At 41.5% G+C, this 15,399-nt stretch overlaps 1 protein-coding gene and 4 non-coding genes across 5 annotated transcripts; all 5 read left to right on the plus strand.

Moving 5' to 3' along the window:
* Positions 1 to 851: 851 nt before the first annotated feature.
* Positions 852 to 7,036, plus strand: LOC110536525 (60S ribosomal protein L7). The gene is made up of 7 exons (XM_036934672.1): positions 852 to 952; positions 1,411 to 1,510; positions 1,946 to 2,112; positions 2,670 to 2,807; positions 3,526 to 3,635; positions 5,704 to 5,922; positions 6,983 to 7,036. The coding sequence occupies exons 1-6, from the start codon at positions 939 to 941 to the stop codon at positions 5,910 to 5,912; spliced, it is 738 nt and encodes a 245-aa protein (XP_036790567.1). The 5' UTR covers positions 852 to 938; the 3' UTR covers positions 5,913 to 5,922; positions 6,983 to 7,036.
* On the plus strand, positions 2,474 to 2,568 carry LOC118937477. The gene has a single exon (XR_005034816.1). It is a non-coding gene; the product is annotated as a small nucleolar SNORD12/SNORD106 (small nucleolar RNA).
* LOC118937478 lies at positions 3,140 to 3,235 on the plus strand. The gene has a single exon (XR_005034817.1). It is a non-coding gene; the product is annotated as a small nucleolar SNORD12/SNORD106 (small nucleolar RNA).
* On the plus strand, positions 3,900 to 3,992 carry LOC118937479. The gene has a single exon (XR_005034818.1). It is a non-coding gene; the product is annotated as a small nucleolar SNORD12/SNORD106 (small nucleolar RNA).
* LOC118937480 lies at positions 6,257 to 6,352 on the plus strand. Its single transcript, XR_005034819.1, has one exon. It is a non-coding gene; the product is annotated as a small nucleolar SNORD12/SNORD106 (small nucleolar RNA).
* Positions 7,037 to 15,399: the final 8,363 nt, after the last annotated feature.

A 15,399-nucleotide genomic window follows, 5' to 3' on the forward strand; every position in this document is an offset into this window, starting at 1 on the left:
ACTATAGAGGTGGCAGGTAGCCTAGTGGTTAGAGGAGGCAGGTAGCCTAGTGGTTAGAGGAGGCAGGTAGTCTAGTGGTTAGAGGAGACAGGTAGCCTAGTGGTTAGAGGAGGCAGGTAGCCTAGTGGTTAGAGGAGGCAGGTAGCCTAGTGGTTAGAGGAGGCAGGTAGCCTAGTGGTTAGAGGAGGGAGGTAGCCTAGTGGTTAGAGGAGGCAGGTAGCCTAGTGGTTAGAGTATAGAGGAGGCAGGTAGTCTAGTGGTTAGAGGAGGCAGGTAGCCTAGTGGTTAGAGGAGGCAGGTAGCCTAGTGGTTAGAGCGTTTGGCCAGTAACTGAAAGGTTGCTAGATCGAATCCCGAGGGGACAGGGTAAAAATCTGTCATTCTGCCCCTGAACAGGCAGTTAACCCACTGTTCCTAGGCCGTCATTGAAAATAAGACTTTTTTCTTAACTGACTTGCCCTAGTTAAATAAAGCATTCTAAAGATAACTTAGCTGTAAAAGTAGTACCTGTACAAGAGCTGATGAAGATTGTACTGTTTTTGTTAATTACAAAATGCCAGTTTGATTTAAAGCTATGAAACTAAAGTGAAGTCATCCAAAATCCTATAAAACCATGTACACATCAGTTATAATTACATGCAATAACTATATATTTCTGGTAAATTAATATTATTGAGAAAAAAAATGTTTTTTTTAAATTGTAAAATAAAACAATATTTATAGATAAAAAATACATTTAAAAAATCATCAAATATATTGGAAGATGTACTAAAATATATGTCTAACTAATCCTTCTATCTGTGATATAGTGGATACAGTCTTCTTTATCAACGGCAGGAGCTAATTCTGTTCAGGCAGTTTAATAGACAACGACCGGTGTCCTTCAACCTTTAACTCACACATGCGCACCAGAGACATTCTCTTTCTCGGTGGACACAATGGCGGACGCAGAGTGAGTGATTTGTGCTCTGCCAGAATCTAAGTCCATCTACCGATTTAACAAATATCATAAGTCATTTGACATAAAATTGTGTACCTACTGTTTAACAAACATGTTGTTCGTATCAGTAGTGTTGAGAATGTCGTTTTCTGCTCTACGATATTTGTGTTTATTTGGATGATTGGATGTGGGCAGAAAAAACACGTCCGGTTTGCGAATGCATCTGCACGTTTCACGCTAACGTTATTATGCATGGCTCTTTAGTGTTACGGATATATTGTCGATGGGTGTAGCGAATGTTTTCTGACTATTTTGCTGTTTGGTCGACCACAATACTACAAAATGCATTTGTCCCCGTCCGTTGTCTGATTTACGGTTAACTAGTTAACGTTACCAAGTCAGGTAACTATTACACTGCCATGTGGCTACCGTATTAAAAACGTTGCCGTTCCTCTGAATCTGGGTTGCAGAAAGAAGGTTCCGGCGGTCCCGGAGAGCCTTTTAAAAAGGCGGAAGGCCTTCGCCACTATGAAGGCCATGCGTATCAAGAAGATGCTTGCCGAAAAAAAAGTAAGTTTATTTTTTATGTTAGTTAGTTAACTAGCAGGTTTCCACGTTGACGCTGTTTTAGAATACGTAGTTGATGTACTGGCATTGGCCCACTGCTGGTTGTTGGGGAAAATAGCTTAACCTTATCTGGTGTTAAGTAAGGATGCCCAGTAAATTCAAACTTCTATTACAATGTGGTTAATGATGCTCAACTTTTTCCCCGTCTTATCGACTCTGGTGAAACCAGTCTGAAAAAAAATAAGCCAATTTGTCTGAAATCACATTGAAAGAAACTACTGGCGATGGCCTAAATAAGCTCCCCCCCAGTCGTAATATTTAGCTATCCACTATCAGATAGCATCAAGCATAAAACATCTTGCGAAGGTAACTCCATGTGTTACCCCCCCCCCCCCAGCTTTAGTGCTCTGGCTCATACTTGATGTTTTGTATCCCCAGACTCGCAAGGTGACCAGGCACCTGATCTACAAGAGGGCTGAGAAGTACCACAAGGAGTACCGGGAGATGTACCGTCGCGAGATCCGCATGGGGCGGACAGCCCGTAAGGTCGGGAACTTCTACGTCCCAGCGGAGCCCAAGCTGGCCTTCGTCATCAGGATCAGGGGGTAAGTTTATTTTTTTGGGGGGGGGAGGGAGGCTGAAAGTGTCTGCTAAATGACATTGTCAGAATGGCCTCTTATCTCAGTGGCTTGTTCACCATTTTCACTCAGGTGCTGGGTACAAAGATGCATGTACTATTCAATCTACAGTGACATAGATGTTTTTTATTTTTGTGTTTCCTGTCTTTGTAATGTCTCCACCTCTCAAACTCAACTCTGGGTCTCTAAGCCAGTTCCACTGGGCTATTTCTAAATCGGGTACTAATTTAGATCTAGTACACAAGGATATGCAATTAATTGTCAGGTAGAACAGAAAACCAGACGGGCTCAAGATCTCGTAGGGTAATGGGTACCTCGTGTTTACACAAATGTGGTTAATGATGATCAACTTTTTTCCCCGTCTTATCGACTCTGGTGAAACCAGTCTGAAAAAAATAAGCCAATTTTGTCTGAAACCACATTGAGTGTAAACTAAAGCGGACTGAAAAATTTATTATTGACACAGTTCCGAAAACACAAGTGTAACTACCTTTCCCTGTCTCCCCCCCCCCCCCCCCCCCCAGTATCAACGGCGTCAGCCCCAAGGTGCGCAAGGTCCTCCAGCTCATGCGTCTGCGTCAGATCTTCAACGGAGTCTTCGTCAAACTGAACAAGGCTTCCATCAACATGTTGAGGATCGCCGAGCCCTACATCGCTTGGGGGTAAGGCTGCCGTGACCATCTGCTTGAATGTGGACACTCAGTTCCAGGGGGTAACAAGTCCAGTGCCACTAATTTTACCCCCCCCCCTCCTCCTCTAATCAGGGACTGATTTAGACCTGGGACACATAGTAGGTGCATTTTAGATCCGGTAGAACAGAACCCGCAACACTCTGGACCTCTGGGCTTGGATTTGAATCCCCCATCCCTATTTTGTGGGTTCTGTTTCGTGTGTGTGTGTGTATATATATATATATATATCGATTTATTTGCCAGTGATTTAAGGTAAGACGGTACACTTTGAAACTGCTGTCATTTTCCCGGAGGTTTTACACAATGTGGTTAATGATGCTCAACTTTTTTTCCCCGTCTTATCGACTCTGGTGAAAACCAGCCTGAAAAAAATTAGCCAATTTGTCTGAAACCACATTGAGATACTACTAATGGCACTCTCTAACTGCAGTAAACCAGTCACACACTTCTGTGGCATGCCCGGTATAAATGACCCCATTGATATTTTGTTTGGGTGCAGGAATTTTTCGCTGGTTTGACGAGACTTCACTATGTGGTGGCAAATACATGTCATTAGTTTAACGCTTTTCAGTTGTCTCAAAGCTCCCCGAAAAATAATCTATATATTTTGAATGAAGATGGGTAAAATGGCAACGATAAGCTAGGTGTTAAGTACATAACTGATCCTGTTTGTTGTCGTGTCTCCCAGGTACCCCAACCTGAAGTCTGTGCGCGAGCTGATCTACAAGCGTGGCCATGGCAGGATGACCAAGCAGCGCATCGCCCTCACGGACAACGCCCTGATCGAGAAGGCCCTGGGTATACTTTTTTTTCGCTTACTTCTGTACGGCTGTGTTTTTTTTCCCCACGGGCAGTCCAATTCTGATCTTTTGCCCAGTTATTGGCGAAGAGCTCATCTGGTTGGTTAAAAGGTCAATCGGTGGACAGCGATCTGAATTGGGCTGCCGGTCCTGTATGGGACTGGATGGATACCATCTACATCTCTTATCTCTGAGAAGTGAACGCCAGTTTTAAATACTAAGCTAGGATGCCTCTTTACTCCCATCTTATAAACTTATACACAATGTGGTTAATGATGCTCAACTTTTTCCCCATCTTATCGACTCTGGTGAAACCAGTCTGAAAGAAATAAGCCAATTTGTCTGAAACCACATTGAAAAATCAACTGCGTTTGGATAATGCTTAATTTAATGGACCTAGATATCCCATTTACTGTACACAGACTGTTAAAGGGGTAGTCTACACAGACCGTTGTCCCATTAGAGGGGTAGTCTACACAGACCGTTATCCATTAGAGGGGTAGTCTACAGACCGTTATCCATTGGAGGGGTAGTCTACAGACAGTTATCCATTAGAGGGGTAGTCTACAGACAGTTATCCATTAGAGGGGTAGTCTACAGACAGTTATCCATTAGAGGGGTAGTCTACAGACAGTTATCCATTAGAGGGGTAGTCTACACAGACCGTTGTCCATTAGAGGGGTAGTCTACACAGACCGTTGTCCATTAGAGGGGTAGTCTACAGACAGTTATCCATTAGAGGGGTAGTCTACACAGACCGTTATCCGTTAGAGGGGTAGTCTACACAGACCGTTATCCATTAGAGGGGTAGTCTACACAGACCGTTATCCATTAGAGGGGTAGTCTACACAGACAGTTGTCCATTAGAGGGGTAGTCTACACAGACAGTTATCCATTAGAGGGGTAGTCTACAGACAGTTATCCATTAGAGGGGTAGTCTACAGACAGTTGTCCATTAGAGGGGTAGTCTATAGACAGTTATCCATTAGAGGGGTAGTCTACAGACCGTTGTCCATTAGAGGGGTAGTCTACACAGACCGTTGTCCATTAGAGGGGTAGTCTACACAGACAGTTATCCATTAGAGGGGTAGTCTACAGACAGTTATCCATTAGAGGGGTAGTCTACAGACCGTTGTCCATTAGAGGGGTAGTCTACACAGACCGTTGTCCATTAGAGGGGTAGTCTACACAGACCGTTGTCCATTAGAGGGGTAGTCTACAGACAGTTGTCCATTAGAGGGGTAGTCTACACAGACCGTTGTCCATTAGAGGGGTAGTCTACACAGACAGTTATCCATTAGAGGGGTAGTCTACAGACAGTTATCCATTAGAGGGGTAGTCTACAGACCGTTGTCCATTAGAGGGGTAGTCTACACAGACCGTTGTCCATTAGAGGGGTAGTCTACACAGACCGTTGTCCATTAGAGGGGTAGTCTACAGACAGTTGTCCATTAGAGGGGTAGTCTACAGACCGTTGTCCATTAGAGGGGTAGTCTACAGACAGTTGTCCATTAGAGGGGTAGTCTATAGACAGTTATCCATTAGAGGGGTAGTCTACAGACCGTTGTCCATTAGAGGGGTAGTCTACACAGACCGTTGTCCATTAGAGGGGTAGTCTACACAGACAGTTATCCATTAGAGGGGTAGTCTACAGACAGTTATCCATTAGAGGGGTAGTCTACAGACCGTTGTCCATTAGAGGGGTAGTCTACACAGACCGTTGTCCATTAGAGGGGTAGTCTACACAGACCGTTGTCCATTAGAGGGGTAGTCTACAGACAGTTGTCCATTAGAGGGGTAGTCTACAGACAGTTGTCCATTAGAGGGGTAGTCTACAGACCGTTGTCCATTAGAGGGGTAGTCTACACAGACCGTTGTCCATTAGAGGGGTAGTCTATAGACAGTTATCCATTAAAGGGGTAATTTGAGTCGTTACATTTCTCCATCCCTCGGCTGTTTACTAAAACAGTGTCGGGGTGTAGGTTTAGTAGTTCGGGCTGCAGATTGCCTCGTTGAAGAATCGTGCCGTCTCTTCACTCTGGCGTTGTCCTCTTCCCCTCCCTCAGGTAAATACGGCATCATCTGTGTGGAGGACCTGATCCACGAGATCTACACGGTCGGAAAGAACTTCAAGCCTGCCAACAACTTCCTGTGGCCATTCAAACTGTCCACGCCCCGCGGCGGCATGAACAAGAAGACGACTCACTTTGTGGAGGGAGGCGACGCTGGAAACAGGGAAGACCAGATCAACAGACTCGTCAGGAGGATGAACTAGAGAAGCGATGGTGAGGGGGGGCTCTCAACTCCCGTTCCTGGGGAGCTACCTGATTTCGGCTTATCAGCCAGTTAATTATTAAAATTATCTGGTGTCGGGACGCACCGCTGATGTCGGTAAACGCAGGTCCTGAAGATGAGTAGGCGAGACAATTTCCACCTTACGTTTTATGGCATCGGCAAGATCTCGATTGGCTGAATTGGGTGTTTCCGTGTTGCTCCAGCATCAGGACAGTCTCAGGGGACTGTTTCTCAGCTCGGTCCAATTCAACCCCCCCCCCCCAAAAAAAAAAAACATTTTTAAGTCATAATTTTCTACCTAAGTGTCCAGTTTCTAGTTTACACAATGTGGTTAATGATGCTCAACTTTTTTCCCCATCTTATCGACTCTGGTGAAACCAGTCTGAAAAAAAATAAGCCTATTTTGTCTGAAACCACAAAGTGAACTACTGGCATTCTGAATGTGAAGCGAAAAGGTGTGCGTTTTACACCGTCGCAAAACCGGGTAATTCTGGACCCGGTTGTAATTCTGGACCCGGTTGTAATTCTGGACCCGGTTGTAATTCCACCGAGATCCCATTTCCTATTTCGATGGGATTTCGAACGACCAGGCTCAGTGGTGAAATCACACACATAAAAAAGTGAAATAAAAAAATCCATTGAATTTGTCAACCGCACATTATGTATTTATTGTAGAGCAGTTTGTCCTGTTATTTCCCAGCATCTCAGGCGGTGGGTGTCTCCTATGGGCTCCCTATTTGGCCCCCTCTCTATTTGGCCCTTTGGGGTGTTACCTTGGTTTCAGTCCCGCTAAAAGCAGCTGGTTTACGGCACACTAGTTTAAGCTGTTACCAAAGATGAATCAATATCCTAAAAGGGAAACTGGGATTATAATTATTTTTGTTATTGCGTGGCATCAAGGAAAAACCTTGACGAGATCTCTGACATCTTTTAGTATTTTTATGGGTGTAAATCTGACTACACAAACTATTGGAAAAGTTTATTTGTTGTAAAATCAAATAAAAAACATTTTGTTTTCTGTTATTCATGTTGTGAATTTCTTTCTTTCAGGTTTTTCCACGGGATTCTGAGCTCTGTACAATAAAAAAAATTTATCAAAAGAAACGGCTTTGTCTCTGGTCTGAAGTCATTATTTAGTGGTTGTGGTGCTGCTGCTGCCATCTAGTGTAGAATGTTGAAGCATCCAACTTTAAAAAAATAAATAAACTTGAATCCACATAGAGCTCTATGATTTTATCAATATTAATTCTGCAATTATATTCCAATGTGTAGATGATCCTGGAATTCAAGTACATTTTGATACTGTACAATCAAACCACATTTCATATGTATTTTACATTTTTGGGTCATTTGAGTTTAATTTTAACATGAGGTGTGTTGACTGTGAAGTGTTGGGTTTCATGAGCAAAATAAATAAATCCCAGACATTTTTTCCAAGTGCACGAAAACCGTAATACTCAAATGTAGTGCACGCATTTGTTTACATTCCTGTGAGTGAGCATTTCTCCTTTGCCAAGATAATCCATCCACCTGAAAGGTGTGGCATATCAAGAAGCCGATTAAACGTGATCCTTACATAGGTGCACCTTGTGCTGGGGACAAAATGTCACTTTAAAATGTGTGGTTTTGTCCCACAAGAAGAGACCCACACGTGAAAAATTATCCAAAACTATGGCTTGAATGCAAAGTATATACCTAACTGAAAGGTAAAAATAAAACAAAGATATGGCCTCGGGTCATCGGCAGTGTCACAACACAATGACACCAGTGGGGATGACTGCTGTTTTAGGGGCTCCTAACTAATTGTGTGGTGTTTCACATTGTAACTTATTCTTACCATAATGATGCTGTGGTCTCATGACTGAAAAAAGCTTCTGGACATCAGAACAGCGATTACTCTTTAACTGGACAAAGGAATTTTTCTTTCTTTAACGAGTCGGACGGGAAGGATGTAATGCTGCCCCCAGACCAGGCCAGACCAGGCCCAAATCCCCATTATTCACATGAAGGAAATACAGGGGGTGGAGATCAGGGTGCCTTGTGAGAGTTAAGTCTGGTGGATAACCTGCCTCTACCATCTGTTCTATTAGCCAATGTGCAATCACTGACTGTTCTACCAACGGGACATTAAAAACAAATATCTTATTTATTTTATTTTCTTATTAACAAATATCAACAAAGAGGAACAGGCACATGTAAACAAGCAAACAAACTATTTAAAAATAGTCCTAAAAAGAATCCTAAACAAATAATAATACAGAAAGTTATTGCCTTTCTGTTTTTCATTTTTAGTTAAAGTAGTGCCATATTGTTTCAACTCAAAGTGAAAACAGGTTTTGAATTAGACAATTTGCAAATATGAACTATGTACCTCGTATTGTTAGCAGTCTAATTAAATATTCTACATCTTTATGTCAGAATTTCTGAAATAAATCATTACAGCAAAACCATTAAATAGTACAACCGGTCCAATTTTTTTTTTTTTGTAACAAAATTCTGTCAATCCAAAAAAGTATTCTGTAAATACAGGCAAAACATCTCCACCCCATATTACTTTGGCCAATGGAAATTGTATTTATTTTCCTCTCAATGTCTCTAAATACAATACAGTTACTTGACTTGTTATCGGTAGCATAAGTATTCACAACAATGAATTGAATGTGGTTGACCTCTACCAATAGTATAATCCATCTCCCTGTATTATCTGCTTCATGACTCATTATGTGACCCTTAAAGTTGCCTTTTTAAAATAGCGACACCTGCTGACCCATTAGTACCAAATGAAAACCAAATATCATTCCCCCAATTGACACTTCCAAAACGCAGTATCTGTGGAACAGGCATGAGTTTCTTGAATTAAATAAAAAGTCGGCACTCTTACCCTTACAATACAAAATTAAAAATTTATTTTTCAAAATATTACGGATTCCCCTGGCATTAATGGGAAAAACAGAAATGGGACATTTACTATCACAGTGACTAGATGAAGAATAGTAAACTTGAATCACAAAAATAAAAGTTCTTACTAGTTGCAAATAAAAAGTCTTTTCCACCACACGAGTGGTTGACCTAAATTATATTTTTATACAGTTACAAATAACATTGTACCATAGATTGGTATAAACTAATAGTCATCAAGCTAACATTAAGTGTCAGTGTGAATTTCCCTGACAGAAAAAAAAATATATATATAAAAAGTTTGGCTCACACAAACAATGCTCTTTCCTCCAAAAAAATATAAAGTTTTATCAGATGCAAATAAAACTCAGTCCTGCACAACTCACTTGATAAATCCAGCAGTCAACAAACTAGGCCTCGGTGTGAATTTCCCTTCCATTAACAAAAGCCTTAGCTCCCGCAAAGCATGCACTTTTCCCTTCCTTCCTTCCCTCTCAATCATCGGCCACAGACGATTCCGAGCTTCTTTGTCAAATGCTGTCAGATCCTCCTTGAACCTCAGGTTGTTCTTCTTTAAATAGTCATTTTTCTTTGCACTTTTCCATGTCATATTCCTCGCTGTCCTGGAGATGAATCTGGTCGTGGTGGCTGGTTGTTTCCCCATCTCTCAGCCAACCGACGCGGTGCACTACATCCAGAGAACCTGCAACAACACTTCGCTCCTCCTATTGCCCTGCAAATGTTCTTCACTCTTGCTTTGATGTTCTCGGCAGATTTTTCTGCTATTCCAAAAATTAGAAGATTCCGACTATATCGGTCATTCTCGTTGACCTTTGACTCCATTTGAGTGAGTTTCTTCTCCTGCTTTGCAACCTGAATGTTCAATGTTGCGTTCTGCTGCTTCAGAGTTTTTACTTCCTCAGCATTGAAATCAATCGATTTCTTCAGGTTAAAGATACTGATAGTGTTATTTTACACCAAATTCATGATGTCATCTGCGTTCTCTTTGATTTTAGCCGTGAGGATGCGGACGATGTTGTGCTGTAGCTGGCTCATTGATGGTTCACTTCTCAGCTTCTTTGGAAGTTGCTCCTTGGTTGGGGTATTCGGGTATGAATCGCATTCACCCCCCTTTTTTACACTGCAAGAATATGAGTGAGTTTCAACAATGCCTCTTTTCTCCTTGGAAGTTTCAACATCCATTATCTCAGCAACAGTTTGGTCATGTCCTGATTACATGCTACGAGCTATGAAGACGTTAGCAGGATAACTTAACTACACACGCTGAAACTTTAAGATAGCTAGCTTGTTCGTTGGAAATCGTGAAATATATTTCAATGGTTTAATTAATTACAAGAAAATTCTAAATATCTACATTGAATGGTTACATATCCATTTTTTTGTGAAAATAATAATAATTCAGCTGCAGTCTAAAACTATAAACTTTGTGAGAAAACCCTGAAATTGTAACTCAGCAAGAAATGTTACACCCTCTCATGTCGGCATCTTGAGCGCCCCCCCTAAAACCTATATCTTATGTTTCACAGAGTCGTGGCTAAACGACAATGATAATATACAGTTGGTTTTCCGTGTATCGACAGGACAGAACAGCTACCTACGTCTGCTAAGACGAGGGGTGTGGGGGTGTCTAAGGTAGTCAAGGTTTTTGCTCGCCCGAGGTAGAGTACCTCATGATAAGCTGTAGACCACACTATCTACCTAGAGAGTTTTCATCTATATTATTCGTAGCCGTCTATTTATCACCACAGACCGATGCTGGAACTAAGACCGCACTCAACCAGCTGTGTAAGGCCATAAGCAAACAAGACAATTCTCACCCAGAAGCGGAGCTCATTGTGGCCGGGGACTTAAAGGCAGGGAAACTTAAATCCGTTTTACCTCATTTCTACCAGAATGCAACAAGAGGGAAAAAACTAGACGATCTTTACTCCACACAGACGCGTACAAAGCTCTCCTTCGCCCCCCATTTGGAAAATCTGACCATAATATTATCCTCCTGATTCTTGCTTACAAGCAAAAACTAAAGCAGGAAGTGCCAGTGACTCACTCAGTACGGAAGTGGTCAGATGACGCGGATGCTATGCCACAGGACTGTTTTGCTAGCACAGACTGGAATATGTTCCAGGATTCATCTGATGGCATTGAAGGATAACCCACCTCAGTCACCGGCTTTATCAATAAGTGCATTGATGACGTCCCCACAGTGACCGTACGTACACATCCCAACCAGAAGCCATGGATTACAGGCAACATCCGCACCGAGCTAAAGGGTAGAGCTGCCACTAACAAGGAGCGGGACACTAATCCGGATGCTTATAAGAAATCCTGCTATTCCCTCAGACAAACCATCAAATAGGCAAAGCGTCAATACAGGACTAAGATTGAATCCTACTACACCGGCACTGACGCTCGTCGGATGTGGCAGGGCTTGCAAACTATTACGGACTACAAAGGGAAACCCAGCCACGAGCTGGCCAGTGACGAGAGCCTACCAGATGCTTCAAAGCAAGCAACACTGAAGCATGCATGAGCGCACTAGCTGTTCCGTACGACAGTGTGATCACGCTCTCTGTAGTCGATGGGAACAAGACCTTTAATTAAACAAGTCAACATTCACAAAGCCGCAGGGCCACACGGATTACTAGGACGTGTACTCAAAGCATGCGAGGACCAACTGGCAAGTGTCTTCACTGAAATGTTCAACGTCTCCCTGATCGAGTCTGTAATACCTACATGTTTCAAGCAGACCACCATAGTCCCTGTGCTCAAGAAAATGGCTCACATCAACACCATCATCCCAGAAAACCTAGACCCCCAAGGAGCAAGGAGGCTTACAAACCTGACTCTGTTACACCAGCTCTGTCACTAGCAATGGGCCAAAATGCACCCAACTCATTGTGGGAAGCTTGTGGAAGGCTACCTAAAACGTTTGACCCAAGTTAAACAATTTAAAGGCAATGCTACCAAATACTAATTGAGTGTATGTAAACTTCTGACCCACTGGGATTGTGTTGAAAGAAATAAAAGCTGAAATAAATCATTCTCTCTACTATTATTCTGAAATTTCACATTCTTAAAATTAAGTGGTGATCCTAACTGACCTAAGACAGGGAATTTTTACTCTGATTAAATGTCAGGAATTGTGAAAAACTGAGTTTAAATGTATTTGGTGTATGTGAACTTCCGACTTCAACTGGGTGTATGATGGTTGAATTCCTTTGTCTCCCCCCCTTTTAATTGTGTAACAAGCCGTAATATCGGGGTAGTCCACTAGGGACTTTTCATTGTGTAACAAGACGTAATATCGGGGTAGTCCACTAGGGACTTTTATTTGTGTAACAAGCCATTATATCGGGGTAGTCCACTAGGGACTTTTCATTGTATCATGTTAATACTCACTGTATAATCTATCCTGTGTGTGTTTTTTGTATTTCCGTGTGATTATTTCATTAGTTAGTAAATAAATAATTAAGCCAATTTGTGTATCGCTGATTCATTACGGAGACTAGGGTTCGTGCAGATTTATAGGATATTACGACGTTCAGAATGGGACTGAAATAGGAGCAAAATGATCGATGGATGACGGATAGTTTATCGAGATATTCTGATATTTTTTTTGTTAATTCGGGAAACGGTAACTCGTTAAATAAACTTTTCCCGTGGTGCCCCAGATTACTACTTAATTGTTACACAATTAATTGAGTAATAATTGAACGTGGTATGTAAGTATTCGATGAATAGCCGTCATCGCATTAATGATAGCAACGTCACAACAAAATCTACCCACAATACTCTATAATGACAAAGCAAAAACAGGTTTAGACATTTTGGCAAATGTATAAAACTGAAATATCCCTTTACTCGATTACAGCTCGAGTCTTCTTGGGTATGACGCTATAAGCTTGGCACACCTGTATTTGGGAAATTTCTCCCATTGTTCTCTGCAGATCCTCTCATCCCAGTTTGCGCTGTTCTGTGAAGGGAGTAGTACACAGCGTTGTACGAGATCTTCAGTCTCTTGGCAATTTCTCACATGGAATAGCCTTCGTTTCTCAGAACAAGAATAGACTGACACGTTTCAGAAGAAAGTTATTTGTTTCTGGCCATTTTGAGCCTGTAATCAAACCCACAAATGCTGATGCTCCAGATACTCAACTAGTCTAAAGAAGGCCAGTTATATTGCTTCTTTAATCAGAACAGTTTTCAGCTGTGCTAACATAATTGCAAAAGGGTTTTCTAATGATCAATTATCCTTTTCAAATTATAAACTTGGATTAGCTAACACAACGTGCCATTGGAACACAGGAGTGATGGTTGCTGATAATGGGCCTCTGTACGCCTATGTAGATATTCCATTAAAAAATCAGCCGTTTCCAGCTACAATAATCATTTACAACATTAACAATGTCTACACTGTGTTTCTGATCAATTTGATGTCATTTTAATTGACAAAATGTTTTGCTTTTTTTGCAAAAATGTTTGCAGAGTGTATTGAAGTGTCGTAGTCAGAGTGTAGTTATGTCTGATGAAATGTGTGTTCTAACTGCCCCACAACCCAAAGTTGAAGTGTCGTAGTCAGATTGTAGTTATGTCTGATGAAATGTGTGTTCTAACTGCCCCACAACCCAAAGTTGAAGTGTCGTAGTCAGAGTGTAGTTATGTCTGATGAAATGTGTGTTCTAACTGCCCCTACAACCCAAAGTTGAAGTGTCGTAGTCAGAGTGTAGTTGTCTGATGAAATGTGTGTTCTAACTGCCCCCACAACCCAAAGTTAAAAGGTTGATATAGCACTACATTAAAGTAATCAGACCGATTATTTAACGTAACGGCTTTTTTGAAATAGCAAAGTGAAACGTTTTTAAACTTCTATTACCACAAAATACATTTACGAGCTACGGTAAATCCCAGAACTTCACATCATGTAAAATATATTCTGGATACCATGTCTTGTCTTGACTCATTTCATGTCAACGCTAACATGGCACTAATTAGCCAACTAACAAACGTAACAATATATTTTAGATACAAGTGCTCCGTATTTATGTTTTCAATAAACATTTGGTGATGAAAATATAGTTTACTCGGGTGTCAACAACGTAAGCCAACCCTGCCTGTATTACCCCATAGTTGGTTTAGTTGCAAGCAGCCTAGAAAGCCTCAGAAACCTTCTCACAGTGGCTCCAGTGAACCAGACAGGTTTTTTTTTTTTTAGGACGGCTGGCCAGGTGAGACTAGGGCACTTTGAGCTCTGATCAAAAAGTTGTGCACTCTGTAGGGAATACGGCGACTTTTCAGACACAAGCTTCAACAAGCTACATTCGTACTTAAAACAGCAAAAAATAAATAAATCACACACCAAATCAATGATCTTTATTTAACAGAATATTTCACGAACACATTCGAGTATCTCCTTCCTGTGTACAGACAAGATGTGACGTTCCAAAATGAGAGATGACTACTTTACAATAACACAATTGTTATTTTGTATTGTCCCTATTGCAGAAATAAATACACTGTGAAATATATAAAATAAACACAAAGACATTTTTATTAAATGTTGGACCAATTTTTCCATTTCTATTGAACAATTTGTTCAGATCGTTGTTTCTTTAGCCACTGATAACTAGAAGGATAAATGGTTTTGTAAAAAAATAATAAACTAAAGTTGAAATACAAGTTAAGCTGCTATTGTCCACAGAAAGATATATAGCTCCCTCTGCTGGTCACTGGTAGTAATATCATGCCAGCTACTGGTGGTCACTGGTAGTAATATCATGCCAGCTACTGGTGGTCACTGGTAGTAATATCATGCCAGCTACTGGTGGTTACTGGTAGTAATATCATGCCAGCTACTGGTGGTTACTGGTAGTAATATCATGCCAGCTACTGGTGGTTACTGGTAGTAATATCATGCCAGCTACTGGTGGTTACTGGTAGTAATATCATGCCAGCTACTGGTGGTTACTGGTAGTAATATCATGCCAGCTACTGGTGGTTACTGGTAGTAATATCATGCCAGCTACTGGTGGTTACTGGTAGTAATATCATGCCAGCTACTGGTGGTTACTGGTAGTAATATCATGCCAGCTACTGGTGGTCACTGGTAGTAATATCATGCCAGCTACTGGTGGTTACTGGTAGTAATATCATGCCAGCTACTGGTGGTTACTGGTAGTAATATCATGCCAGCTACTGGTGGTTACTGGTAGTAATATCATGCCAGCTACTGGTGGTTACTGGTAGTAATATCATGCCAGCTACTGGTGGTTACTGGTAGTAATATCATGCCAGCTACTGGTGGTTACTGGTAGTAATATCATGCCAGCTACTGGTGGTTACTGGTAGTAATATCATGCCAGCTACTGGTGGTTACTGGTAGTAATATCATGCCAGCTACTGGTGGTCACTGGTAGTAATATCATGCCAGCTACTGGTGGTTACTGGTAGTGATATCATGCCAGCTACTGGTGGTTACTGGTAGTGATATCATGCCAGCTACTGGTGGTTACTGGTAGTAAAATCATGCCAGCTACTGGTGGTTACTGGTA

The sequence above is a fragment of the Oncorhynchus mykiss genome, chromosome 11 (assembly GCF_013265735.2).
Source record: "Oncorhynchus mykiss isolate Arlee chromosome 11, USDA_OmykA_1.1, whole genome shotgun sequence".
Classification (NCBI taxonomy): domain Eukaryota; kingdom Metazoa; phylum Chordata; class Actinopteri; order Salmoniformes; family Salmonidae; genus Oncorhynchus; species Oncorhynchus mykiss.

Bases quoted from the DNA above. Each gene is read 5' to 3' on its own strand.
- LOC110536525 (XM_036934672.1), top strand. The intron at 2,113-2,669 runs GTAAGTTTATTT...CCCCCCCCCCAG, and splicing joins TTCGTCATCAGGATCAGGGG to TATCAACGGCGTCAGCCCCA. The intron at 3,636-5,703 runs GTATACTTTTTT...CCCCTCCCTCAG, and splicing joins CCTGATCGAGAAGGCCCTGG to GTAAATACGGCATCATCTGT.